The sequence below is a fragment of the Aspergillus karnatakaensis genome, assembly GCF_047715665.1.
Source record: "Aspergillus karnatakaensis strain CBS 102800 unplaced genomic scaffold BJY04scaffold_29, whole genome shotgun sequence".
NCBI classification, from domain to species: Eukaryota; Fungi; Ascomycota; class Eurotiomycetes; order Eurotiales; family Aspergillaceae; genus Aspergillus; species Aspergillus karnatakaensis.
In genome coordinates this window covers 224,794-250,002 of record NW_027395741.1, presented here as the reverse complement: position 1 = coordinate 250,002, position 25,209 = coordinate 224,794, and the positions used below count along the sequence as shown (strand labels likewise).

General features: G+C 51.1%; 12 protein-coding genes across 12 annotated transcripts; 5 read left to right on the top strand and 7 right to left on the bottom strand.

Moving 5' to 3' along the window:
* Positions 1–161: 161 nt before the first annotated feature.
* On the top strand, positions 162–2,414 carry BJY04DRAFT_219083 (uncharacterized protein; the record flags this gene model as incomplete). The annotated part of the gene is made up of 5 exons (XM_073716487.1): positions 162–269; positions 324–1,250; positions 1,313–1,502; positions 1,552–2,304; positions 2,386–2,414. 5 exons carry the CDS (start codon positions 162–164, stop codon positions 2,412–2,414), a joined length of 2,007 nt encoding a protein of 668 aa, XP_073570426.1.
* A 38-nt stretch (positions 2,415–2,452) lies between these two features.
* On the bottom strand, positions 2,453–4,155 carry BJY04DRAFT_72061 (chitobiosyldiphosphodolichol beta-1,4 mannosyltransferase). The gene is made up of 3 exons (XM_073720934.1): positions 3,813–4,155; positions 3,566–3,762; positions 2,453–3,508 (listed from the first exon to the last, which is right to left on the bottom strand). Exons 1-3 carry the CDS (start codon positions 4,048–4,050, stop codon positions 2,564–2,566), a joined length of 1,380 nt encoding a protein of 459 aa, XP_073570425.1. The 5' UTR covers positions 4,051–4,155; the 3' UTR covers positions 2,453–2,563.
* Positions 4,156–4,555: 400 nt separating this feature from the next.
* On the top strand, positions 4,556–7,471 carry BJY04DRAFT_228260 (metal cation transporter MSC2). Its single transcript, XM_073718801.1, has 4 exons — positions 4,556–4,984; positions 5,033–6,163; positions 6,216–6,434; positions 6,485–7,471. The coding sequence occupies exons 1-4, from the start codon at positions 4,662–4,664 to the stop codon at positions 7,449–7,451; spliced, it is 2,640 nt and encodes an 879-aa protein (XP_073570424.1). The 5' UTR covers positions 4,556–4,661; the 3' UTR covers positions 7,452–7,471.
* Positions 7,472–8,498: 1,027 nt separating this feature from the next.
* BJY04DRAFT_208015 (fatty acyl-CoA reductase) lies at positions 8,499–9,728 on the top strand (the record flags this gene model as incomplete). Its single annotated transcript, XM_073713935.1, has 1 exon — positions 8,499–9,728. One exon carries the CDS (start codon positions 8,499–8,501, stop codon positions 9,726–9,728), a length of 1,230 nt encoding a protein of 409 aa, XP_073570423.1.
* Positions 9,729–9,794: 66 nt separating this feature from the next.
* Positions 9,795–11,444, bottom strand: BJY04DRAFT_72035 (Zn(II)2Cys6 transcription factor). The gene is made up of 3 exons (XM_073720933.1): positions 11,135–11,444; positions 9,862–11,066; positions 9,795–9,796 (listed from the first exon to the last, which is right to left on the bottom strand). Exons 1-2 carry the CDS (start codon positions 11,201–11,203, stop codon positions 9,927–9,929), a joined length of 1,209 nt encoding a protein of 402 aa, XP_073570422.1. The 5' UTR covers positions 11,204–11,444; the 3' UTR covers positions 9,795–9,796; positions 9,862–9,926.
* Positions 11,445–11,454: 10 nt separating this feature from the next.
* Positions 11,455–12,380, bottom strand: BJY04DRAFT_191088 (uncharacterized protein). The gene has a single exon (XM_073711589.1). The coding sequence runs from the start codon at positions 12,249–12,251 to the stop codon at positions 11,799–11,801; it is 453 nt and encodes a 150-aa protein (XP_073570421.1). The 5' UTR covers positions 12,252–12,380; the 3' UTR covers positions 11,455–11,798.
* Positions 11,791–13,377, top strand: BJY04DRAFT_228256 (RTA1 domain-containing protein). The gene is made up of 3 exons (XM_073718800.1): positions 11,791–12,957; positions 13,010–13,084; positions 13,137–13,377. The coding sequence occupies exons 1-3, from the start codon at positions 12,266–12,268 to the stop codon at positions 13,225–13,227; spliced, it is 858 nt and encodes a 285-aa protein (XP_073570420.1). The 5' UTR covers positions 11,791–12,265; the 3' UTR covers positions 13,228–13,377.
* Positions 13,378–13,774: 397 nt separating this feature from the next.
* On the bottom strand, positions 13,775–15,299 carry BJY04DRAFT_191085 (putative ubiquitin conjugating enzyme). Its single transcript, XM_073711588.1, has 3 exons — positions 14,733–15,299; positions 14,551–14,643; positions 13,775–14,483 (listed from the first exon to the last, which is right to left on the bottom strand). The coding sequence occupies exons 1-3, from the start codon at positions 14,887–14,889 to the stop codon at positions 14,227–14,229; spliced, it is 507 nt and encodes a 168-aa protein (XP_073570419.1). The 5' UTR covers positions 14,890–15,299; the 3' UTR covers positions 13,775–14,226.
* Positions 15,300–16,780, bottom strand: BJY04DRAFT_191084 (uncharacterized protein). The gene is made up of 2 exons (XM_073711587.1): positions 16,515–16,780; positions 15,300–16,461 (listed from the first exon to the last, which is right to left on the bottom strand). The coding sequence occupies exons 1-2, from the start codon at positions 16,665–16,667 to the stop codon at positions 15,529–15,531; spliced, it is 1,086 nt and encodes a 361-aa protein (XP_073570418.1). The 5' UTR covers positions 16,668–16,780; the 3' UTR covers positions 15,300–15,528.
* Positions 16,781–17,312: 532 nt separating this feature from the next.
* On the bottom strand, positions 17,313–19,166 carry BJY04DRAFT_219075 (major facilitator superfamily domain-containing protein; the record flags this gene model as incomplete). The annotated part of the gene is made up of 8 exons (XM_073716486.1): positions 17,313–17,629; positions 17,687–18,184; positions 18,237–18,395; positions 18,445–18,471; positions 18,528–18,657; positions 18,708–18,726; positions 18,801–18,971; positions 19,030–19,166. The coding sequence occupies 8 exons, from the start codon at positions 19,164–19,166 to the stop codon at positions 17,313–17,315; spliced, it is 1,458 nt and encodes a 485-aa protein (XP_073570417.1).
* Positions 19,167–20,483: 1,317 nt separating this feature from the next.
* Positions 20,484–21,240, bottom strand: BJY04DRAFT_219074 (TNT domain-containing protein; the record flags this gene model as incomplete). The annotated part of the gene is made up of 2 exons (XM_073716485.1): positions 20,484–21,110; positions 21,166–21,240. 2 exons carry the CDS (start codon positions 21,238–21,240, stop codon positions 20,484–20,486), a joined length of 702 nt encoding a protein of 233 aa, XP_073570416.1.
* Positions 21,241–23,911: 2,671 nt separating this feature from the next.
* On the top strand, positions 23,912–25,091 carry BJY04DRAFT_208010 (zinc-binding alcohol dehydrogenase family protein; the record flags this gene model as incomplete). Its single annotated transcript, XM_073713934.1, has 3 exons — positions 23,912–24,042; positions 24,131–24,342; positions 24,412–25,091. The coding sequence occupies 3 exons, from the start codon at positions 23,912–23,914 to the stop codon at positions 25,089–25,091; spliced, it is 1,023 nt and encodes a 340-aa protein (XP_073570415.1).
* Between the last annotated feature and the right edge of the window lie 118 nt (positions 25,092–25,209).

The window sequence follows — 25,209 nt, the reverse complement described above, 5'->3', positions numbered from 1 at the left end:
AAACAGTGCATCAATATCCTGCGCATGAAGCATCCGGACTCCTGCCTGTCGGGCAATTATTTGACAGTTACCTTGCAGGAGATATAGATAGCTTCTCTGCTGTTTGAACTTCTCTTTGTGAGGCCAGGGAAAGCGCGGTCACGTATTCCGCATTATAAATCATGCTTGACCCGCTCGAACTACAAGTATTCCCATCCTGCTATAACTGCCTTTCCTGGTCCTCAGACGGAGAGCTTGCAGTAGCATCGGGTGAGAATGTACTGATCCTGGTGCGTCTAGGAACATACCGTGTTGTGCATTAAAAATGGTGCTAACACCCACAGACACCAAAACCACCCTCCAAACGACAAGAAAATGAGACATCACCACTCTCGAGCAACGACTGGCACAGGACTCGGTTTCGTGCCAATGTCTTCACCATCAATGAGTGGTCGATCATGTTTCCGCAACCGCGAGACCGATTTTCAATCGGAGCGGAGCAGTCGCTGAGTACTGTTGTAGGCGTTGAGTGGTCACCCCCTGGCCTCGTCAAGCACAGGCGCAGCGTACTCGCCGTTCTAACATCTAACATGGTACTGTCAATCTACGCACTTGTTCCTGGATCTGGAAAATGGACGCGCATTGCAGTTGTCAATAAGGCACTAGAAGCTTATTTTGGAGAGGGAGAAGAGAGCACCTCAAGGGCACGCAAAAGTAGTATACGAGCGTTCACATGGATCCCGCCACTCAAAGTTCCAGCTCAGAATCAGCTGTATCTAGGTCCTGATTCCCGATGGGGGATTTCGTTTCTTGCCGTGACCAATGACGAGAACGATGTGGTTTTTTTACGCGTTCAGGGACCTAGTGCTCGGCAGGATTCATCTGAGTCGTTTCGTGTGGAAGCTATATCTGCCGTTTCTTTACCAGATACAGCAAGCTATGACCACCTCGTTCAACCTTCATCGATGTTTGCCTCGGCCCTCCGGTCCCAAGTACGAATTTTGACTTTGGCCAGCGGTCCGTGGCTTTTCGAACAGCAGGAGAGCGAGATGAATGGAGACCTGCGAGCATCCGCAACGGTTAATATCGCCGCTGTGCAGGGGACAAAGCTCCAATTTGTCAGGTTAAACGTCCGTCTACATTGGCAGGCAGATAGCGCAGACGAGGAGCTACGTTACGGTCTAACTTATGACGCGGTGGAGAACACTGGACTATCTGTTACGCAAACCGAGGACGTGCAGTTTACTGGACCAATTTGCTGGACGCACGAGGTAGGGCAAATAGCCTTCCTGAGGTACTCGCAGATTCTTCTGATTCTCTAACATGGTACTAGACTGGATCGGGCCGGATATCTCTCGCAGCCGGTGCTGTCGCCGGTCTGGTGTGCTTTGAAATTCCAGAGTGCACATACAGAGCACGAAATTCTCAAGACAGTAAGACCAATGCAGATTACTATCCGTTGACACCCGTTTCAACAGATGCTGCAACGTCAGAAACACTGGGGCATTTGGAAAGAATAAGCGGTATGTTCTCACTCCAGTGACCCGCGTGAGTCCCGCTCATGCAATGCAGGAATGACGATTGCAATCGTGCCCGAAAAAAACAATGCAATGTTACACCTCGGCACAGTAGGGGGTTACGCCGCAATCAAGCCTTTAAAAAATAGCGCAGGAGCTGATCGGCCCTCTCATGCTCCTTGGAGTCATCAAATAGATGATTTGCGGGAACAATTTGATATAGACCGCGACCTTGGAGGCCTAGCGATATCAAGGGTGTGGGGCTTGGCATCAACCCAAGGACTCATTGCAGCGGCCGTGACACTGCATCCAGGTGACATGATTGAGTATCGAACCAACGCGGAGGATCGAGTAACAATTGTTTTCTCCACCGCCGACGGCCAGGAACTCAATGTTGAGGAAGTGCCCTTGCTTTCTGGGCGCCCACCCACCACGATTGAGTTCATGAGAGAGCGGAGTGAGGTCGTGTTGCGGTATATACTCCGAGAGGTGGCGAATACTGGCGCTAGGCGGGCGCTATCTCCAAAGGTCCTCTATGCTGCAGCTTGCTGTGCAATCGTGCAGTCAGAAAGTGTCGAGTTACTCGCCAATGCCCATAGGGTTTTGAAGACGCTCGCAGCGACCAGCGGGGTAGATATGGCGGATGAGATGGCGAAATGTGCTGCCCCTGGAAGTGCAATCGAGGCCAAGCCCGCAAGAATATTGAATGCTATCGGTGGTGATATGTTCGAGAAATGTGAAGTCTGTGAGGCTGGTATTGGGTGGTATTCCGCACAAGAAGCACAGTGTGCCACAGGCCACATCTTTGGTACGTCTTACAGTGCCCAGACGAGGATACATTGCTGACGAATGAGAAGTCCGATGTAGTCTGACGTTCTTGGCGATCCAGGAGCCAGGCGTATCAAAGTTCTGCTCTAAGTGTGAAAGCGAGTACTTCGATGAGGACCTTGTCAGTCTGTCATCGCATAGTGACATCCAGCAAGACTGTAAGAACTTGTTGGATGTCTTCGATGCTTGCATATATTGCGATGCGAAATTCCGCCCTTGAAACCCGCCACCTCACAACCTCAGACAAGCCCGAAAAGCTTTCCAGCTACTGGTTTCCATTCGTCGTCCCAGCGGTAGGAACTCGCCTCACGAGCACCCAAACGAAGGTTCTCGAGTTCATTCGAGCTGCCGAAAAGGCCAACAAGTTGTTCTGCTAGGTCATTACAGCTCCCGAAGCCTCTGCCGTTCACACCCTCGGTAACCAACTCTGGCCAGGCCTCGAATTGGCTCCAACCGACCACAGGTAGTCCAGAACCAAACATGTCAACAACCTTCATTGGGAGGTCCACACCACTGCTGCTGGTGTGCAGGCTGACTCCTAGATCAGCAGATGCAAGCAGTTGCGCGTAATCACCTGTGCTGAGCCAGGCTGTGGATATGTTGACGTTGTCAAGTTTTCCTCGCTTCTGTAGGTTAGATATCTTCTCAACATACATTTCACGCTGGGGGCCCTTTCCGGTAATTATGGCAAACACCTTGGGTAGGTCTGGCTTTGATGTCCGGGATATTTCAGAGTAGCGGCACAAAGCGTCAATGAGCAGAGAGAAGTCTTCGTCGGGCGTCCACGACGTTGAGCTGACGATGACCCTGGCCTTTCCTGCGCTTATCAAACTGTGCATGTTCGCTGCTTGCGGGAGAGACAGGAGGAATTCTTTGCGCTTTTGGCCGTCGAGAATTGGCTGGAAGTGATGCGCTGGCCGATCATGCAGTGGAAGGATGGGCGCCTCTAGCTTGAACTCCTTTTTCAAAACCTGCGCCATGGCCTTGGTTACACACAAGTGTGCTTCCGCAGAACTGCACATCACCTTTTCGTACCACCTGGAGACTTTGACCAAGGGATGGGCCTCTCCAAGTTTCAATGCTAAGATTGTATACCCGAAATTATGCCAATCGATGACCATTTTTGTTTGTCGGAGAAAGCAGGAAAGTGATGCAATTGCCAAACTCGGAATGGAAGGCGGGTTCTACAACATGGCTTGTTAGCCGATGGTCGGGAGTATAGCTGGACGGGGGAAACCGACCTGAACGAGAAGCCATTTAGCAGGTTTTGTGCGATATGCTAGGATCCACCACAAAGAGACGACCTGAAATAGCACCTTCAAAGGACCGAACAGCAGGAAAAGAAGTTTATTACTCGTTTGTAGAGTCGGAGGGTGAGGGGGAAGCGGAACGATCGAAATTCGTGAATGGGTAGAGATATCAGGGTGAACCTCGGACTCTAACACAGAAAGATTAGCAGCGAACAGACGAAGCAGCAGGGACGCTTACCCAAATAGCCAATAATTTCCACATGGCCGCCGCCGCGAGCAATGCTTAATGCGTGATATTGCATGCGGGGGCTGCGACCGATATCGCCGAGCACAAGGACTTGCACAGTGGTTTTTGGTGCGCCGGAGCCATTGCTACTCCCTGGGCGTTTATGCTCATATTGTGACGGTAACAGGAATATGAACAATGTCACTGCCGTGGAAATATAAAAGGCGACTTCAATCGCGAACTCGAGCATGGTAGCTGGAGACGGGTGCGGAGTGAGGGGAAGAGAACACAAGACCACACGTCGATTTGCGAGGTAAATCTGGTCTAGTTCGACATTGAGCAGGCGGCCGGTTCGAAAATGAGGTAGTATTATTCCAAGAAATGGATCAGAATCTCTCCTCAGGTCAGGTGCTAGAGAGACTTGATTGAAAGGGAGCTCGGCTCGAAAACGTGGTCTCCGATGGAGAGGGAGCTGTTCACAACCTTATATCTCAGGCCCCAAGCAACGATAACGCGGCCTCCACGTGATTCCCCTTATCGCGAAACTGAACTGACTCGTCGACGACACGAGAGTTTACTCCTTTCAAAACACCATCGCAACTCCTCCACACATTGGATGCTTCTTATCGATCAATTGCATCAAAGCTAGATACCTCTCAAGCGCTATGCCGCAATCTGCCGCTGAATCGCCTGGAAGGTCATTCTACTCGACCTCCTAAAGCTGCATCGCCTCCGTTTCTTGGCCGCTCCGCCTCTCGAACTACCTGTCCTCCGACCTCCTATATCCCCACCTGCCCAATCTCTTGCGAAACAGCTGTCGCACGCGCCGCATAGTCGCATATAACTCTGGCGGGAAACACCATGTCCTCTGCGGATACCCTTCCTTCTCTTCCGCATGGACATGGTCTGGGCCACTCCAGAGGTCGTGGGCACTCCCGCCGCTCGACGCCGATATCCCAGTCCTTCTCCTACTCGCTGCCCGCAGCCCAACATCAGTCGCAACAATCGATCACTGAAGCTCACAGCCTGAACGGTTCTAACGGTCAATCCGAGGCCCCCAAGCCATCGGGACATCATCATACGCACTCCCACGCTTCCCACCGTCATGAGCACCCCGATCCCCTTTCCGATGCACACGCACAGAAGACGCTTGGGATACACTTGGACAATGCGCCCAAACTTCAGTTTGTCTCGCGGGAATTCTAGTCGACTTTAACTGACAGATTTCTTAGGGATGAAGTAGTCGCGGGACTGGCAATCACCCTGCCGTGGGTTGCTCTGTCGTGGTTCTACGAACATTATGCGCAATGGACACAACCTGAACCCGACTCGACATCGTCTGTTGGGAGTCTGGAACGGACTACTTCACGAACACTCGGACTGACTTCCGCAACCCTGATACTATACGGATGCTGCACCTTGCTTCGCTCTAGCCAGCGGGGCGAGATCGGACTCGCCCTGAAGATGCCCGCTACAAATATCACCACTGGAACCACAGCGATCGCACAATCAATCTCAATTGCGTTGCCCATATATGCAGCCCTCAAAGTGGGAGCCTTCCTTGTTGCTTTGTCCCTATGCCTTGCGGTTGGGTCTGGGCTGCCCACACTGATTCGCAGTCATGCAATCACGGCCGGTCTGAAAGGCAAACAAAGCTTTAAAAAACTGGCAGCTATTCTTGTACCTGCTATGTTGACTGCAAGCTTTCTTGGACTGAATGCTTCATGGGACAGCGCACCGCTTTCCGGTTACATTGCTTTACTTGTTTCAATCTTCCTCATTCGACCGCCATTTCCAGCTACTTCAGACCTTAGTAGCGGACTGGGGATATCCACTGCTAGCCGCGCAAATGGCTCAACACAGAGCTTCTCAAAACCCGACAACTCATCACAAAATCCGATCATCGCTGCTCTTGGTGGTCTAGTTTTGGGTCTTATGACTTTCCTTGCTAATAGAAACATTACTCTTGGCGGGTCTGATATCGTTTACTCAGCAGCTGTTGCTGGCTCTTTCGCCGTCACCCTCACATTTCTCGACGTTTCTGGCATAGATTCCCCTCGGAAAATCGGTGTTGCTATTGCTGCAGGAAGTGCTGCCTTGTTTTGCTCACCACCAGCACAGACCGAAATTTACTATGTCTATATTGTTCGTTTTCTGCTAGCTACAGTGTCTTTCTTCTCCGCGAAATTCGATGATAAGCACTCTGGTTCCGGACAACAGCACTCCCACCACCACCATCACTCACCCACAGTGGCGGACTCATCCCAGGCAACGAAGATCATACTCCGTTATAGTGAGCCGTATCCATTATTGTACAGTATACTCAAAGAACGTGACTCTCGCCGCATCTTTTACTTCATGAGGTATATATTCACCTATACTGAAATCAATCCCGCAGGTTACTAATTGCTGCAGCCTTAATTTCGGCTTCATGCTTGTTCAGCTGTTTTATGGCTTCGCGACCGGCTCCCTTGGGCTACTCAGTGACAGCATTCACATGTTTTTCGACTGCCTGGCGCTCGTGGTTGGACTATGTGCCGCTGTTATGAGCAAGTGGCCTCCGAGCACCAGGTTTCCCTACGGTTACGGCAAAGTTGACACGCTTTCCGGATTCGCTAACGGGATTTTCCTCATGTAAGTGTGAAGCGCAATCTGCCATCGAATTGTCCTCTAATTTCCTATAGGATTATTAGTGTCGAGATTATCTACGAGGCGGTGGAGCGGCTTTCCTCAGGAAGCCAGATGCATCGTCTGGGAGAACTCCTGGCAGTCAGTGTCGCCGGCCTTCTCGTTAACCTCGTCGGAATTATGGCATTTGATCACGGGCATGCACATCACGGACATGACCACGGGCACTCGCACGGAAATGAGAACATGCACGGGATATTTCTGCACATCCTCGCGGATACCCTCGGCTCTGTGGCCGTTGTGATCTCAACTATCCTAGTCCACTACTCTGGCTGGGCAGGATATGACCCAATTGCCTCGTGTATGATTGCGATTCTAATTTTTGCGTCCGCTATACCACTGGTCAGTAGCACAGCTAAGTCGTTGTTGCTCACGCTTCCGGCGGATGTGGAGTACAATGTTCGTGAAACCCTGGCTGGGGTTAGTACTTTGCGCGGTGTGGTAGGATACACCGTTCCTAAATTCTGGTTGGATGACACGGAGAAGTCGGGGCATGGCCATGGTCACGGTCACGGCCATGGACACGATCATGGTCACAGTCACAGCCATAACCACAAACACAGTCACATCCACGACCATGTCTGTGATCATGATCATGATCATGATCACGACCACGACCACGGCCACGGCCACACTCACGCTCACCCCTCCACCAACCATTCCCATTCCCACTCTCACTCCCCCTCCAAAGCTCATGACCATTCCCATTCCCATTCTCACGATCACGATCACGACCACTCCCATGACCACGACCACAGCCATTCAAAACCACCCCCAGTCCTCGGCGTAATCCACGTCACGGCCTCCCGCTCCTCCGACCTCGAAGACGTCCGGCAACGCACCGTCGATTTCCTCCGTGAAAAGGGAATGGACATCCTCGTGCAAGTCGAGCGGGAGGGTGAAGGAAGATGCTGGTGCAAGGGTGGAGAGAAAGGAGGCAGTAATAACTTCAAGGCTTCTTAGGATTATGAGGTTTTAGGGAAGGGGAGGGGAGGGGAGGGAGGGGATTGTACTTTTGTGTGTCATATGAGATAGCTAGGGGAGGCTTGGTGCTTGTGGATGCTTGTACATGGGGATGGGGAGGTGCTTCTTGTTGTTGATGCTGATGTTGATGTTGACTCGGAGGGCAAGGTATTGTTCTTACTAGTACCGTACCTAGACTTCAGTTCTACTTGCATGTAACTATTTACGATTTGGATAGAGAGGCAGAGCACATTTGATTCCGGTTATTTATTCCATCCCGCTAGTCTTTTTCGGTGCGGTTTCGCCGTTATACCCCAGTCCCTCTGATTGGGTTCGAATTGTGCTACCTCGCTGGAAGGCCCTATCTCACCCCTCGTCCATGGTCGAGCCCGTGCAACGAATTCAAAACCGGCTCTTTTAGACCGGCTAGTTTCTAAAAGATTCGTGACAGCATCTGAGTTCCGAGTTGGAGGACAGATTTGGCGTAATGTTGTTACGAACGGTGTGGACAAGGACAAATATATAGCTAAACCTGATTTTCTCAGTCGGACCTCTCTAGTCCACAGAGAGCAGCGAGAGGGTTCGTTTGTATTGCATTAAAGGGAGGAAGTCTATTTTGTTACTTTGATATATATTATCATATAAGTTAGGTTACCTGTGCCCGTTTCAGCGGTGATCAGCACTAGCCGGGCATGTGGCCTCAAAGACAAGGGCCATGAGCCATTCTGCCAAGGGTGAGGATGGCCGTTCTGAAAGGTACAGGCTTGTAATTTTGAGAAAGCCAATAGAATAGTCTGATCGAACTCTACCATGCTATGGCTGGCTCTATCAAGGGGCCAAAGAGGGCATACTTGAGAGGCTTTTCTCATGAGGTCGAGAGTCGAGGTTGTACAAAGGACGGTCAACCTCGGCGACACATGAAGTAGTTGACCAGGGGATTTCCATATATCTGCTATTCTCGCATGGCTGGAGATAATCCTCCGTTTATTGCTCTTCTATTTTGCTTTTGCTACGCCAAGCAGGCCTCAATTTCAGATGGCGCTCCAGATGGTTTCTCCGCAGGAGGATGAGATCAAGAGGAAGGGATACGCGACGGCTTTCGAGAACCACACGGTGTTTCTCACCGGCAGCACAGGATCATTAGGCGGGTGTCTTTTGTACAAGCTGGCGTTGCAGCTCCCGACACGGAAGATCTTCGTTCTTGTGCGCAAGTCGTCGGATGTAGCTGTGAAGAACTGGAGGAAGACTATGCCGAGCCAGACACAAGCCTTGCTCGATTCGAAAAAGATTCATTTCGTTATTGGTGACATCAAGCAACCTGACCTGGGGATGGATTCTGCAAGCCTGAAGCGGCTGCGCGACGAGGTGACGCTTGTCATTCACACAGCAGCCAAGATCTCACTCGATTCGGATATCATTGACGCTCTTGAAAACAATTGCTTCCCGTCTCTGGAGCTGGCAAGATTGGCATCGTCGTTCAAGAGGCTGAGACTTTTCATCCAACTCTCGACTGCCTATGCCAATAGCTTCTTGCCGGATGGGCACATCGGGGAGCGCCTGTACGCTCTGTCCGACGTCGACTGCGATGATGAGGTCGCTTCCATACTGCAATCAAGAAGCTCCCCGCATACGTCCCGATTCTCGTCATCATATACCTACTCTAAACATCTTATGGAGCGGCTGATGTTAAAACACTTTCCAACTCTTCCTCTTTTGTTTGTTCGTCCAACTATCTTCGCCTCCGCGCTCAGACACCCTTATACTCTGTACGGTCCAGATGGCTCTCACCCACTGAACAAATTTGCGGACCTCCTGACTTCAGACCGAGGGGGAACACAAACTTGGCATGCAGCCGAGGGGTACGAGAGTGGTGTGAACATATTGGACGAGATTCCCGTTGACTTCGTTGCAAACGTCTGCCTGGTACACGCCGCTGCGAAGACACGAGGGATTGTTCAGGTGGGATCCGAACTGTATGTACAGCGAACATTTGACGACTTTCTTGAGATTGTACGAACTCATGTCCCGGCCGAAATCCGAGAACAGCTGCCCAGGATTGTTTTTGTGAAAGACCGAAATATCCCGCAGTCGTTTCTCGCGGAGCTAGTGAAAGTGGCAAGCCGGAATTGGATATTTGACTGTGGAAGGTCATACTGGTTGAAGCAATTAGGCGGGCCATTGAGCATATCAGCGTGTGAACATGATGCAGATCGACTAAACACAGCACGTATCAAGGACGTATATAATAAGAACATGAGAAGGTTGGCGAGACTCTGAGGAGAGACAAGGACAACGTATATAAGGGTTTGTCGAATTGACTGCCTATTAGCCATGGGTCAGCCAAGCTGTCACCACAGTCAGTAATCCATGTGATTAACATATACATATTCCACAAAGCAAGCATACATACCCGAGTTAAGGCACATTGATGTTGATCGTATCGTGTGGAAGAAGTGGTTCTGGCCTTTGGTCCGCTCAGTGGGATTGTCTGATACCGTTTCCACCGAGATAGGTCAACTGCCCCCGCGAACCGATCCTTTGCTTCGGCCAGAGAAGTACAGCTTCCCACCGCGAGTGGTATGGCTGGAGTTCAGCCAGCAAATCCAGGACGAGCGCTGCTCCAGAGTCCTTGGCCCACCATACTTTGCCATTCAGCTCATGCAAAAGGACGCCCCAGTGCATTAATACGAGTAGTACCATCGGCTGGCGACATCGCAAAGCATGAAAAAAGTCCTTGTTAGCCACCGCAAGCCAGGCAAGGGGTGACGCAACATCTCTCATCTTAGTATACCTAGCGAAACAGTTCCGAAGCATTTTTATCGATTCCTTAAGCATGCCTTGCTGATCTACGTCGGTAACATCATCGGCCAGGGTGGAAAGATCGTTCAAAGCTGCTTCAGCGTCTGCATCTAGAGGTGTGTTTGAATATGCCCAAAAGTCCACGCCTGTAGTGAAAAGCTGTACGTTCATCCAGGGACGGCATAACCGTGAGATGCTACTGACGCCTTGAAGGAGTTCGGCGGCCAGAATGATCTTCTCGGTCATACCGTTGCTCCCATGTCCCTCGGTCGTTGATCGCGGAAGGGCTATGCTAATGATGGTCGTGACGACAGAGTGAGCGAATACGGCGTCGCAATTCCTCGGATTGATCTCATCTATAGCATGTCGGTAAGGGGCTAGCGTCTGATTGTGGTACTCGAGTGCGGTGTTGATATAGATAGGCGCCTCTGCAGGGTCCATAGACGACGCCAAGTGCAATGCCGCAACAGCTAAGATTCCCTTCATCAAGAAACCATGGTTCAGTGCTAATCGCGGAATGGTCATTTGCCAGATGTAGAAGTCCGCTGAAGAATTACAGAGACTTTGATAGGTCTCCGTGGAGAACTTGTGCATTAATTCAAGCCGTCGCAACTCCGTGATCGTTGAAAGGCCACTGGCTAAAGCACTACCGTCGTGCTGAAATGGCTCATTAGGAGATGGACGAGCATCGTGACCGTAAGCCGTATTCGGGGTGGCTGGTAAGCTGGGTGTGCTACGAGCCACCGGAGTTCTCGAAAAAGAACAATCTAGCTCCCTAGAGGTGCAATTGGAGCACGGTGGACCTTGTTCATCGCACTGAGATTGTTAGAAAGAAGACTTCAAACCAGTGGGTCGGGTGAAAAGGGAACGGTAGTTGAGCTTACCTTGACGCGTCTTTTCTTACACTGGTCGCAGCCATTGCGTGACTTGGTATGGGATCTCCGAGGTGGCATGTCGTACAAGGAACAAGCCTCAATGCATGCATTCCGAAGAAACCCCTTAAGCTTGCGGCCGAAGAGCCCAAATGCACTCGCCGGGCATCAGCAATGAAGGACAGAAAATGCAGAGGAAAGCTGACAGCACTACGATGCCATCTCCGCCAAATCCACGTGGGTCCTTGTGTCTTATCTGTTATCGACACGTGATTAATGGTTCCACCATCCACCTGCAAGGCTGCGACCCTGACCCATCTGTATTCTTTAGCGGTTTCATTCCTCTTTTGAAAGAGTACCGAGATCCAGAGACCAGAACAGCTCTGAGGCAATCCTGGGCGTCGTCAGGTCCGACCGTTCGCGATTTCCGGAAATCTTGCCTCACGATCAGCGAGCCCGACTCCCCGAGACAGAAGGATGACCGACGCAACTCAAGACCTTGGCCCGGATTATCAACTCGGTAGCTGCCGGTTCGAGTCCTCTAGTTCGACACTGGCGATCCAGGCCCCGCGAGTCGGCCGCAAAATGTCAAGGTCTTTAAAGTGTTTGGGCGAATCACGAATGCGAACAATGACATCAAGAGCGCAAGCCGGACATTGAATTGAGCCGAGCACGCCTAAGCGAAGGGCCACGGGATTGCCTGTCTGTCGTTGGTCAGAATGAACTTGCTGGGCCGGGGATAAGAAATCTGATACTGGTCCGGTGGAGCTGGAGCATGACGAACGCGAAAACGAAAACGATAGCGATAACGAAAGGCGCTACCAATCAGGCTTTTCGTCGGAGAAATTTTGACTGGAGTATACTTGTCAGATCCACCAAAGGATGGTAGCGCCTCAATCACATCGAACGGGGAAGACCCCGTTGCAGGGGTTGCATCCCATATAATAGAATGTCGGTTCCCCAGGGCCGTCAGTCGGCCTGATTGATTCGGGGAAATCTGAGGGTTTTGAATTTGCCCCAGCGCTTGATATTTCTCCTTCGAATAATGCTGGTGTAAGCATTCTCGACCATTTATCCCTCTTACGCCCGTCGCTCTTTTGTCAACTCGGCCCCCATTATTTTGCGCCATTAATACCCGTCGAGATGGCTAGCTACGACACATGCTCTCAAGTGTCCGCATTCTGCCCGGTTGAGGCCACAACCTACGGTTACTATCCTAACTTCGCCGGGAATGTGTTCTTTACCGTCTTTTTCGGCATTCTCGGTGTCGGCCAGCTCGTTGTCGGCGTCTACTACCGATCATGGACGATAATGGTAGCTCTAGCAGGAGGAGCGCTCATGGAGTTGGCAGGCTATGTAGGGAGAGTGTTAATGAACGATAATCCGTGGAACGGAGACGCCTTCAAGCTCCAGATCGTCTGCCTCGTTCTCGCCCCGACACTCATCGCCGCAGGCATTTACCTCACTCTGAAGCACATTATCCTGGCGCTCGGCCCTGAACACTCGCGCCTCAAGCCAAAGCTCTTCACCTGGATCTTTATCAGCTGCGATGTAGGTTCGCTTGTCCTGCAAGCATGCGGTGGTGGTGTCGCCGCGGCCGCTGAAAACGATTACGACCTTCTCCAAGTCGGCAACGATATCATTATTACCGGTATTGCGTTCCAAGTCGCGACGATGTCAGTGTGCGGCCTTCTCGCTGCGGAGTTCTTTTGGAGGGTCAGGAAGAGCGGACCAGGATCTTTCAGCGAGAAATCCGTCGGCCGCAGGAGCATCCATTTGATCCTCTTTGCTGAGATCTTCGCTTACTTGACTGTTTTGATCCGTTGTATCTATCGGTAAGCACCTTTTTCTCAAACCTCGCTGGAGTAAACTAACATCAAGTCACAGTATCCCTGAAATGGCCGGCGGCTGGGGAAACCCCCTCATGCAAAAGGAGAACGAGTTCCTCGTGCTAGACGGAATGTACGTCGCCCACTCCCCAAGATTTGCACACAATCACTGACTAGAAATGCAGGATGATCGCCCTTGCCCTCCTCACACTCACCGTCTTCCACCCCAGCTTCTACCTCCCCACACTGCGCAAGGGCGTCAAGGCTCAGCCTTGATCGGAAAACACCCAGCTTGCTATGAGTGCATTCACGTCTCTTTTTCTTTCTTTCTTTCCATTTCTTCTATATATATCTTTAGACTTTTGACTCTGTCGATCATCTATAAATGAACATTGCGTTTGCCATGCTGGCATGATACACATCAGGATCCATCTACACATTCCATTCCGGTCTCTTCCTGTAGTCGCCCCGATACGACATGGGTGTATTCTCGAGGATCAGGACACTACTCCGCCAATGGTAAGTTAAATGTCCACCATACAGCGGATTCAAGCATAGCCGGCCGGTCTCATCACGAAGTACTTTAAGACGAACCAGACGCAACGCGCCCAGGGACAGGCGCGTTTCAATCTCCCACTCCCATCTCGCGTACGAATGCGTTTATCTTCAGTAACTCTTTGTTCCTAGGCAAGCTACTCCGAGAACCGATTTTCAACACCAGAAGTGGAAATATATGGAAATGAAGGTTGGACTGACCGCATAAGCGAAGTCTGGTCGAGGTAGACCAACTATATATCAAGTCTCAATATTCAGGAAGCTTACGGTCGAATTAATCCCCCAATCGTATTTAAAATATGGATATTGTGAGAAATGCTAGATTAGAGAATAAGTTGTGCTAGCTATGGGGTGTCGCATATGCAAAGCGTAAATAAGACGATGGCCGTCTAAGCTATGCTGAAGGGGCAAACGGACTAAACTAGATAGCTGGTCCGTCAGATGGAGGTCCCGAGGAGATATAACTCCAGAAGAAGAAACTAGGCAGGATTGCCTGCCTGTCTGACACCGCCGAGTTGAGAGACGCGATCTATACTGTAAAGGAAGGAGAGAGGATAAAACGGCCCCAAGAACCACGGACCAGGAAAGAAACGGAGAAGTACATTGATAACGCCAAACACCAGCGCGTTATATAACCCAGAAATGTGATAGAGGCGTTAGGTACCCGAAAAGGGAATAAGAAGGCTGAAGATCGTAGATCGTATATGGCAGAAGGTAGATTTATTCCTCTCCGAGGCTATCCCTCACGCACTTGCGGACCCGCTTCTTGAATTCCTTGGGGTCGTCCCGCCACAGCCGTGCGGCTTCAACGTTCGCTGCGCTTTCGTCGTTCGGGCTTGAGAGCATAGAGATCACGGAGAGGAGGATCGTCTCGGGTGTTTGGACAGGGGACCAGCGCTCTGCGGCGGACTCGTAGCCGTATTTATCCTCCTCTGGTGGGTGTAGAATTGAGATGCAGACTTCGCCGTTGGCATAAACTAGAGATTGTGAGTAATTATCCGTGTATCTGGGAGCGGCTGTAGGGCCCGATTGTGGAGTACGAACTGTTGGGATGAAAGAGGGGTGTCTCGAATTTCATCTTCGGTGGCATGTGAGGGTATTCTTGGGGGAAGGAAAGACGAGCACGGAAGAAACCTCCTATTTAGAGATATATAATCAGTGAATGGACTCGGAGAGGTAGAGATACAGCCGGCGGCTAATTCTCATAGACACGGGATAGAACCCACCACCGTACAACTTGACATCGTCCGAGATCATAAGCATAACCTCCCACTCAAAGATATTGTTATCCACCAGACCACAACTGATACCCGGGATATCTTTGTCTGATTGCATTTGCTGTAGCTGACGGGTCAGCATGCGGCCTGCTGCTGTTGTGGCCATGGCGATAAGCGGGGGCGGGGGTGGCAGAGAGGTGAAGGTAGGGGATGAGGAAAAGAGGATGCTGAGCCCAACTCCGAAGGAAAAGACGAGACCGGAAAAGACGAATGGGCTAAAAGGTACGAGAATGAACTGATAAAGTCAAGTGTTACTTTCAGTGGACCGGACAGTCACGAAGAGACTGTCAGTTGATCGTGGAAGAATCACTGCCTCAGGCGGTGTAGAGAGAGACCGACTTGGTTGGCCGAAAGGGGGCGGGGTCTGTCACTTCCCCCCTCACCTGCATCAGGAACTCACCAGGGTTCCTTGCAAGGGCACAAGGGTCCCCAGTTGCGATATCGGTCAAGTTCGCAGCCTTGGTATGATTTCGATTGATTGATTTCGAGGTCTACCACAGTTAAGAGAACCGGAATATCGGTTTGGCACAAAAATTTCATTGTTGCTGCATAAAGTATAAATCAACCAGAAAGCACATCATCAGGATGTGCAGAATTGAAAAATCTCATTAACTATTTGTAAGATAGGAAAAGGGTGATGATTGCACGGATGATAGTGTTCGCGGATGAACATCAAAAACCAGGATCCAATGTGATTTCCAACGATGTGGTTCTGTATATGGCATAGTTTGCCAACCGAAAACATCTAGTTCTTGTTCTCGCCCTTGACCACGAGTGCGCCGCCAAAGATCTCGGCCGTGATGGCCATGGAGAAGAACATGGCGAGAGCGAACTGAATACCGGTGGCCTTGACAAGAGCCTTGATGTAGCGCTTCCAGCCATCGCGGTCGAAGGTGGTCCAGGCATCCTTGATGCTCAACACACCGCCACCAACAATACCGGGAACGACCTTTCCGCCGAAGCTGCGGTCGAAGGGAACAATGGACTCATCCTCCTCAGGCAGCATCGAGGCCGCAACACGGATGAAGATGACCCTGGCAGGGAAAGACGCAAGCCAGCTAACAAGAGTGGCGATGGAGAGCAGACCAAAGGCGCTGCGGTATGCCTCAGGGGAACCAGTGCCAATGTTGCCAACCAAGTCCAAGTCGCCAAGACCGTGGGAGAGCTTGATGATCAGGAGGACAACAAAGTAAGCGCCGTTGATAAGGAGATGTTCAAAGGCAGCCGCAGGGAGAATCTTGGTGAGGGATCGGAAGCTGGGGATACGCTGGTAGAAACGCTTAGGAGAAGGCTCGGAGATCACAATGTGTACCCAGGCAACCTGAAGATTGGCAAGCACGACAGCGGTAGCAATCTGGATGATAAAGCGAAGAACGATAGCATCCGACGAGACGGGAACAAGACCAGCAAGGAAGCTCTGAGCGAAGCCGTATGCGATGAACATGCTCAGACCACGGAAACGAGACCAGCGGCCAGCGCGAGAACGAAGATGGCGGATGGTGGTGCGTAGCTTGCTCGTGACGGGCTTGGGAGCGGTGGTCTCGGCCTCAGCCTCAAGGTCGATGGGGTCGCCAGGCGTCTTGTTCGCGGGGTCATTCTCGACTCGAAGATAAAGGTCGGGGTTGGACTCTTCCACGGCAGCGAGAGTTGGGACAAGGAGACCGTAGGTGTACTCGACCTGAAGTAGTTTCTGTCAGCATGAATTCGTCGAGATCGCACAGGGTAGCATACCGAGAAAGCAGTAACGGCAAAGGCAATGATGGTCACAAAAAGTAGCCCAGCGAGCCAAGGAGATCCGATTTCGATCTTCATCTCAGGAACGTCGCCATTTTTCAGAGTGGAGATGGCCTCCGCACCGCGACGGACGAGATGTGAGACCGTCATATTGACTAGATCAGATCAGGGCTCAAATTTGAGTATGAAACTGATGAAGGTTGATGCGAAATGTGATGAAAGGATAAGGGAGTGACAAGAGTTGGATGGAAAAGAGAAGCAAAAGGAGCGGAGGTATGGATAGATAAGCGTTGTTCTTGGGCAGGCAGACGCCGTCCGGGCGGAGGCTGAGCAGCCTAGGGGAACAGTCCGCCAATAGGCAGCCCGCTCTATCCGAGGAGGCTGATTCAACGAGTGGTCCATTTTAGCTCCGGCGCTACGATTACTTCACTGTGCATTGTTCGCTAGTGACCAGTCCCTTCTGCTGTTAGGTACAAATAAATGCCTGGTAGCATGCTCTTGAAGGGTTGATACAGCACTTCGCCAGTCTTGCCGTCTAAGAAAAGGTGCTGGTGGTTGCTGTGTTTACTGAAGGCCGGGGGGCTCGTGACGCAATTTCCGGAGATGGACTAGGGCGTCTTACTCGGTCCGCGGGTGTTCCAGATTCCGTGCCTTTGTTTGTCGCAACCTTGAATCAAACACTCTCCAGGATGAAACTTCGCAAGGTTCATCAATATATGCATTGGTAATTGATACTATGCTCTGTATCCTTGGTGAACTGCTAGCCATCACCGGTTGCTGAGCTGGTCTGTCGGCCTACAGCGTATAGTACCAGTTTTCCATCCCCTCAATCCGACCGCCAGTCTCCTTGGCCTTTTTGTTCACTTTCCAGAAATAATAGTCCATGAACAGTGTCATACAGATGCTGACAATTGTCACTCCGAACGTCACCCAGATACCTGTGGTATAGTACGGACTTTCGTCGGACTTGAATGTGACACTTGCGATTATTCCCCCAAGCCCTCCGCCAATCAGACAAGTGGCTGATGCAACAGCGCGTTTGGAGTGCGATGTGATGTTATTTGCCTGATACGCGAGTACACCTGGGATGCAGAATTGCAGAAATCCCACTCCTGTTGGTGTGCGGTTAGCACCATCATGTTGTATTTACGCGAATGAGCACCACTTACCCAAGAACACTCCAAAATATCGCGCTCCGTTAGCTTGGCCGTATGCTGTGATGATCATACCAACCGCAGTGAGTAGCTGGTGGACGGCAATAACAGGTCCACGGATCTGATATTTATCTGTCAGCCAACCAGAGAAGTACGTTGCGGCGGCGGCTAGGATGTATGGCGGTGCGCTGAGGAGCTGAGCCTGGTTGCCGGTGAACCCCATGCCGGTCATGATGATTGTCTTGAAATAGCTGTACGCATACCCTGGGAGCGTTGATGCCATAAGGTTAAAGGCCCAGAAATAGAGCTTCCAGTCCTTGAGGTGGTGCAGGATCTTCTTCGCCGTCAACGGGTCTTCCTCAGCATCACCTCGGTCGTGGTTGATACGGTCAATCACAAACTGCTTCTCCTCTGGCGATAGAAAGCCATCCGCCTTGGTTGGGAAATCGATGATGATAAACCATCCAAACACGCATACACCAACCGTGATGGCGCCTTCGATGATGAAGATCCCTTAATGATTGTCAGGTCAGCTCTTATCCTCGGATACAAGGGGGTATCATACATCTCCACCCGCTCAAGCCATGTGTTCCGTCCAGAAGAGTCAACGCATACGCAAAGATGGCTGCGAATGCGTTCAAAACCACCGACATCAGCCAGAAGGCTGCGAGTCTTTTGCCCACTTCAAATCGCTTATACCAGCAGGTGATTAGGTATGTGCACCCTGTTCTGGTCAGAGTCATCGCGCTACAATACTCCAGAGCTTTCCTTACCTGGTAAGAAACCAGCCTCCATGATGCCTGTGGAGGGGAGCGCTGAATTAGCTTGGACCTAGGCACAGAATACGACAACGTACCCAGTAGTGTACGACAAACAGCCATCGTTTCCCAGCTATACGTGAACCCCATGCCGATCAGAATGGCTCCGAAACCGACCCCAAGGAAAGCGAGCCAATTGGCCGCGCCGGCCTTGGGAAGAATGATGTTCTGTATTACGCCAATAAGCACTGCTCGGGGTTGAGGATAGAGTGACCAACACTAGGAATCTCGAAGACGCTGTGCAACAATGGTCAGAACGGTCGGAACATTGACTTTTCGCCCATCAAAGGCAAGACAAATGGCAAGCTTACATGTATGCGACAAAGAAGACCATGACAATAATGGTATATCTTGAGCCGATGTCAAGTCCAAGGTCTTCCTCCATGCCTGCCACAAAGGCGAGTCCGAGATTGGTACGGTCGATCAGGGAGATCGAGTACATGATCCCGAGAATGGGCAGCAGGCGGAGGTCAACACGGCGCCTGCAGTTCAAGCAGTGCGTCAGCATAACCTGCAAGAGACAACGTGCAGGTCACGTACATCACTTTCTTCTGATGCGCTTCATCAATGCCGTACACAGGGCCCGTGTCCCGTTTTCCTTCTTCGAGCTGAACAGACTCCAAGTGCTGTGAGGGAGACGTCTTCTCCTCGACGGAGCGCTCCTGCGAGCCTGCCATTTTTGGAGTGTGAGACGGTTGTCAAGAGTGGGTGTGCAATTACGAGGGCCCAGGGTGTGGCCCAATGTCTCTCTCTTAAACCCCAGCTGCAGATCTTCCTGACCGAAGAAGCCTTCTTGATCTTCATTCTTACTTGTCATTCTAGGTGTTTTACCGAGTTTAACCTAGAAAATGGTCTCACTCAGCGCTGCTTTACCCGGAGAGCCGCGGCGATGAGAAGAATAGTACCAGTCAAAGGGCATAATCTGGGGAGACCGCTACCATTACCCCGCAGACTGATCTCATGCCAAGACGTCTCGACTTGCGGGGAGCGTTATCAGCGCCAGCTGGAAGGGCCGCATACGATATGTCTAACGGAGTATCTCCGGTGGCCGCAGGACCAAATACTACGCGACTGTAGATCTATCCCGCCAGCGTATGAGAACAGCGACAGCGGCTACCCCTTCGAGGAGTACACTAAGGATGGCGCCAGCATTAGAGTCCTCTTCTGTGTCAGAACCTTTTGCTCAATTTAAGCGACGTGGAGTAGTTCTTTGATACGTGCGTGCGAGAAGTCCGATCTAGGCATGAATCTGCCCACCCCATCTTGGCGCAGCGCGGGGGAGGGCTTTCAGCCCTTGGCATCATTGATTTCCGCCAGTGACAGCAGTTGGAAAACATAGCCTCTCCACCATTTGCCGAGTGACTGCCGTGTCATGATTCAGAATCCTGGAGCTTTGAACCTCTTGTCGCTTGGCAACTGACTTTTGCGAGCTTCAGGCAGCTGACCCTTTGATAGATAGGAGCTTTTAGAACTTCATAAACGTAATCAGTCCTCTAAATTGTTTCGTTAGCTTGTTTAAGAGCACATGGGTCCAAATACTTTCGTTGAGCAGTGCTACAATGCTCTTCTCTCACACGAATATGCTCAGTATATATTTTGAGTTCAACGCAACTCCACCGGAGCTGGGCGTTGGAAAACATACGTGGGTGCCTTGTCTATCAACACAACTTTCAATGCAACTCTCGAAGGTCGCTAACTTGTCGAACAATAATCATATACGTACATGTCCGGATTAGAAAGACCATAAGATTGCCTCGATGAGGAAACTTGTATTTTCTCTCTCGGGCACAACGACCAAAGATACTACTACGCTTCACGATTCCTGTACTCACTTGATTCGTTTTAACATGTCCTCTCGGGGAAAGGTTCCTGAATTGACACTTGGTTATAACCTCTACCTGAACGAATCAATCATAATCGCATTTGGGAGGATACCCATGATTTCATTAGGTTGATTAGGATAAAAAAGTCTCCAACTTCCAAGAGCTAACAATCTACTCATTAGGCCCCTCCGTATAAGAATTCGAATACTCCACCCGCTCATCAAACTCCTCCTCCTCCAACCTCCTCAGAAACCCCCCCTCAATCAACCCCAGCACATTCATCGGCGCCACAAACTGCGTCCCCATCCCGGGCTGCTCAAACCACGGCGCAATCGGCCCCAACCCAACAACAAACTCCTTCTCAACCTGATACACATGGTAGTTAAACGGATAATTCCCATCGTACGTGATCAGGTTACTCGGCGGCAGCGACCGCTCAATATACGGCGCGCCCAAAGCAGCGAGGAAAGTGCCATACTCGGATCCGAACCGATCCAGCTTCTGGCCGACAGGGAGTGTGACGTTTCCGATGATGGGGATGTTCTCGTCGTCGACGACGAAGCCGTTGGCTGGTGGGTAGATGTATGTTCCTTCAGGCTCGGCGGTTGTTGCCCATTTCTCGAGGAATTCGGCGGGGCAGAGGTTGCCGAAGCGTGCGTATGTGCGGAGGCCGGTGCGGAGGGGAAATTTAAGAGGGTATCTGACTGGTCCTAGGCGGGCGTCGCCGCAGACGTAGGTGTCGTTGTCGAAGGTGATTCCCTCGCAAGGGTTGGGGAAGCATCTCCGTGGGAAAAGGCCCTAGCAGGATGCAAAGGTTAGTAGAGGCTGGGGACTGCGATGTTGACCGACTTACCTCTAAGACATTTTCGACTGCGAGAACAGCTGGTGTGACAACGCTCAGAGCGAGCAACACTTTCGAAAGATGCATGCTTGATGTGGAGAACAGACACAGCTTGATGAGGAACTTTTTGGACTGGACAATGCAGACTCGATGAGACCAGCAGATCTTATATTCTCACGATCACGCAGTTTCTGCAGCTGAAGATGATCGTGAGACACTAAATTTCCTTCGATGGACTATTGGCAAATAGTGCGATCTCGTGTTCGACGCATCATGCACGGGAAGAGCCCTTGAACGCCTCGTTCCTCTTGGCGCGTCGACCACAACACTGAAGAATCCAACCATTCTCAGTTAAAGAAACGGGCTTTGCAAGGACGATACCAATATCCTGAGCGCTCAGTACTGCAGTCAACTAACAATCAATGTCCACTAAAGTGAAAAGAGCCTAGGAGTAAGGCAAGAAATCACCCAGCACCCCAGCCCTAACCTCAAACCCCTCGACCGAGACTGATCGACAGGTCACTAACTGCAAAGCGCCAATCGCTATCACGAGAAGGAACGGACCGAGAAGTGATCAGCTCTAGCATCTGCAAGTTTATTGGCAGGTGATTGACCAGTCTTTCTGCATGCAGGACTTGGCTTCTCACTATTGGCTACTCCTTCGCTCGAGGAGGGGAGCAAACAATCCTTCAGGGAGCCCACGCGCATGGCGGAGCTGAAAGCTGCTTGAGCCATGAACAAATTACCGACAAGGTCGAGAAGCGATTGAGTAATGAACTAGCGGGGACATGGCTGGTCCCTGGCTGGCCCCTGACTGGCCCTGAAATTGCGGGATGCCCGTGTGCAGCGCAGCCAGCGCACGGCTTGCAGGAAGGATGCAGATGCAGATGCAGATGTACAGTGATGAGGGTCATAAGACAAGACTGTTTTCTTCAGTCGCAGATGGCGTGAGGGATGCTCGATGGCCGAATCAACCTATAGTCGATAATCACGTTATACTTATTTCGAGTCCTGTTGAGCCTCGATCAATCCGAGGAAAACGAGAAGGTCAGGCCAAGCGCAAAAGGACCATCTATAGAGCTATGCGCAATACTCATATTCATACGATGAAGCACAACTGACCGACCCCTGCAGCAGCGCAATGTGACCTGCATCAGTGTGATACCTGATCGCGCATACTTATTAGAGCTATCAGTTGTAGGAGCTAGACCCCCGAGGGGTAAGCATGGAATTGGAGATGCTGCCCCGGTTCCCCTTTGTCAGGACTCAGAATCCCATGACAATATAGTGTTGTTGTCTTTTCTGGGTGATGACGAGTCATCGTACTATGCACTTGATACACAATGTAGATTAGAATATAAAATGAAAGTCAAGTCGAGAATAAGCAAAGGTTCCACCTCAGACTTTTTCATATCTATGTAATTGCCGGGGATTTGCGCCCTAGGCTGGTATCACTCTCTCAACACAAAGTCATGAGAGTGACGAAGCCACAGTCTCTATTGACTAGAAAACGCCTTCTTTGTTTCTAAGTTATGAAGGAAACTCATGTCGCGGTCTTAATGCATGACTAACAGAGACCAGATAGTTGGTGTCGAGCCCACGAACAGTATATAGGAGCCCAGGAGCATAAGAGCGAGTCTCCTGGCCATTTTACTGAGATTGCAAGCCAGAGACGTCCGGCCCATAAATAATGCCCACATAGCATTCCCTACCCAAGCAACGAAACAGGATTAATATTAACCGTGTCGGGGGTTGCTACCAAGAACCTTGGACCTGAGGCTGTTCACTGATCTGCCCTGATAGCCCTAACAACAGGCCTGTCAAGAGCGACGGGGACTCGGGAGTGACGGTCAGAGCTAGAACGAAGTACCTAGCAGATCGGTTTGGCCTTGTTAGCGCGCGGGAAACCTTAGATACTTACCAAGGTTAGAGTGGCTTCTCTGGATTGAGGATTGAATCATAAGCAAGCTGCATATGCCCTAAAACAAGGGTCATAGAAAAACTAGCCGCTGTAGGTGTAGACGGCTTATGATCCCCGCAAGCTGCTTATGTCTCCGCACTAACTCCCAAGGTGAAAAAGGCTTGTGTTTATGACAGCTCTTGTTGACCAAACTAGGGTTCGCGAATCAGAAGCGCCATACCTCTGACAAGATGAATGATGGTATTATTACCAGTGGCCTTGATCGGCGGCGTGTGGCATCAAAAGGTAAAGAAACCGAACAGCAGCTGCACTTACCGGTCCTACTACGGCTGGGTATAGTTAATCTCTGTGTCTCGGCAGAAACCAACTTGGCGAAGAGTGAAAAAAAAGAATATGGATCCAGACCAAATTGGTTGGTATACTCCGTAGCCCTGGCCTTATTGCCACAACTTCATCCGTTAAAGAAACGACTCGTAAGCAGCTTGCATGAGCCAGGACCCCACCATAAGCAGTTTATCCAGCGCTAGAACCAATAGGACCAGCACCTCGGCGCACTAAGAGCCACACCTAAAATCTGTGCCGATTTACACCCGAGTTCCGGCCCACCATGCCTTTTTTTTTGCATCTTCAGATCTGGAAGGCGAAACGAAGAGGACGCATCGATGACGACAGTTTGGGGGGGAGGTGGATTTGTAAGCTCCGGCGAGTTACCTCGGAAGGGTGCGGGTGAACTGGGCTGCGTTGGAGCTGTACCAAGCTCTCCAATTTCCCCTCATCCACTTATCCAAGACATCTAGCTACCACGAGATATTGGAACGCTGACGCTGACGCTGCATTATGCCGAACATGAAGGAAGCGCACGTGGACAAGGGTCCGACTGTGCAGATTGTCGACACGCCCATTCCGTCGCCCAAGGCTGATCAGATCTTGATCAAGGTTGTTGTTAGTGGGACGAATCCTAAAGATTGGTATGTCTTACCTCTTATCGCTTATGCTTATGGTATTGGAGCTGGGGGATAAGCGGAAGTTAGCAAGCTGACAAGTGAACCTGTGCAGGAAACTCCCTGAATGGCTCGACAAGCCGGGCAACCAAGGCGACGATATCGCGGGCACCGTTGAAGCCGTCGGTGAGAATGTCTTCGAGTTCAAGAAGGGCGATCGCGTGATGGCGTTCCATGAGATGACTACCTCCGGTGGAAGTTACGCGGAGTATGCGATTGCGTGGCAGCACACGACTGCTCATATCCCCAGGAGTGTTTCGTTTGAGCGTGGGTTTCCTCCCCTCCTTCAACAACTGAGTAAAAGAAGAGGAGAGCGTGGTTGTTGACACCAAGCAGAAGCAGCAACGATCCCCCTAGCGGCATTGACCTCAGTTGGTGTTCTCTTCCACCACCTCGCTCTCCCAGAGCCCTGGCGACCAGCTACCGAAAAGACACCGCTAGTTATCTATGGCGGAGCCTCGGCGATTGGCGCATACGCGATCCAGCTTGCTCGGAAGAGTAATGTCCACCCAATTATCGCTGTCGCCGGCAAGGGCGCACCGTTCGTCGAGGGCCTCATCGACCGCTCAAAGGGCGACACCATCGTCGACTACCGCAAGGGCGACGAGGCCGTGATCTCAGGAATCAAGGAAGCTCTTGGAGATTCCAAGCTGTACCACAGCTACGACTGCGTCAGCGAGGGCTCGAGCTTCGTCAACCTCGGCAAGATTGTTGCGCCAGGCGGGAAGATCGTGACTGTTCTCCCAGGGAAGGACTACCCCGGAGTCCCGGATAACATCCAGTTGATCAAGAACAGTGTTGCCTGTGTGCACCAGGACCAGAAGGAGCTGGGCTTTGTCTACTTCAGATACCTGGCGAAGGGGCTGCTGGACGGATGGTTCAAGCCGCATCCGCATGAGGTTGTCCCTGGTGGACTTAAAGGGCTGGAGAAGGCGCTGACGAATTTGAAAGAGGGCAAGGCTAGTGCGACGAAGTATGTAGTTCGCATTGCGAAGACACCGGGGGTTAGTTCGTAAGTTACGAAAATGGGAGACAGAATGCATATACCCCGTACCATCTAGCCTATGGCCCTTACTCTGTGAATATGAAATGACACACAAGTTATCCAATTGCCAAACCACCAATATCTTCTGT

What these genes read in the sequence shown, in the direction of transcription:
- BJY04DRAFT_72061 (XM_073720934.1), bottom strand. Translation starts at nt 4,050, where the DNA reads ATGCTCGAGTTCGCGATTGAAGTCGCCTTTTATATTTCCACGGCAGTG. An exon ending in GGAAATTATTGGCTATTTGG is followed by an intron (nt 3,763 to 3,812) that starts GTAAGCGTCCCT and finishes TTTCTGTGTTAG; the next exon opens with AGTCCGAGGTTCACCCTGAT. An exon ending in CTAAATGGCTTCTCGTTCAG is followed by an intron (nt 3,509 to 3,565) that starts GTCGGTTTCCCC and finishes GCCATGTTGTAG; the next exon opens with AACCCGCCTTCCATTCCGAG.
- BJY04DRAFT_228260 (XM_073718801.1), top strand. Translation starts at nt 4,662, where the DNA reads ATGTCCTCTGCGGATACCCTTCCTTCTCTTCCGCATGGACATGGTCTG. An exon ending in GACAATGCGCCCAAACTTCA is followed by an intron (nt 4,985 to 5,032) that starts GTTTGTCTCGCG and finishes CAGATTTCTTAG; the next exon opens with GGATGAAGTAGTCGCGGGAC. An exon ending in GCTAACGGGATTTTCCTCAT is followed by an intron (nt 6,435 to 6,484) that starts GTAAGTGTGAAG and finishes AATTTCCTATAG; the next exon opens with GATTATTAGTGTCGAGATTA.
- BJY04DRAFT_72035 (XM_073720933.1), bottom strand. Translation starts at nt 11,203, where the DNA reads ATGCCACCTCGGAGATCCCATACCAAGTCACGCAATGGCTGCGACCAG. An exon ending in GTAAGAAAAGACGCGTCAAG is followed by an intron (nt 11,067 to 11,134) that starts GTAAGCTCAACT and finishes TAACAATCTCAG; the next exon opens with TGCGATGAACAAGGTCCACC.
- BJY04DRAFT_191088 (XM_073711589.1), bottom strand. Translation starts at nt 12,251, where the DNA reads ATGGCGCAAAATAATGGGGGCCGAGTTGACAAAAGAGCGACGGGCGTA.
- BJY04DRAFT_228256 (XM_073718800.1), top strand. Translation starts at nt 12,266, where the DNA reads ATGGCTAGCTACGACACATGCTCTCAAGTGTCCGCATTCTGCCCGGTT. An exon ending in TTGATCCGTTGTATCTATCG is followed by an intron (nt 12,958 to 13,009) that starts GTAAGCACCTTT and finishes ATCAAGTCACAG; the next exon opens with TATCCCTGAAATGGCCGGCG. An exon ending in TTCCTCGTGCTAGACGGAAT is followed by an intron (nt 13,085 to 13,136) that starts GTACGTCGCCCA and finishes CTAGAAATGCAG; the next exon opens with GATGATCGCCCTTGCCCTCC.
- BJY04DRAFT_191085 (XM_073711588.1), bottom strand. Translation starts at nt 14,889, where the DNA reads ATGGCCACAACAGCAGCAGGCCGCATGCTGACCCGTCAGCTACAGCAA. An exon ending in CGATGTCAAGTTGTACGGTG is followed by an intron (nt 14,644 to 14,732) that starts GTGGGTTCTATC and finishes ATCTCTAAATAG; the next exon opens with GAGGTTTCTTCCGTGCTCGT. An exon ending in ACCCCTCTTTCATCCCAACA is followed by an intron (nt 14,484 to 14,550) that starts GTTCGTACTCCA and finishes CACAATCTCTAG; the next exon opens with TTTATGCCAACGGCGAAGTC.
- BJY04DRAFT_191084 (XM_073711587.1), bottom strand. Translation starts at nt 16,667, where the DNA reads ATGACGGTCTCACATCTCGTCCGTCGCGGTGCGGAGGCCATCTCCACT. An exon ending in TTGCCGTTACTGCTTTCTCG is followed by an intron (nt 16,462 to 16,514) that starts GTATGCTACCCT and finishes AAACTACTTCAG; the next exon opens with GTCGAGTACACCTACGGTCT.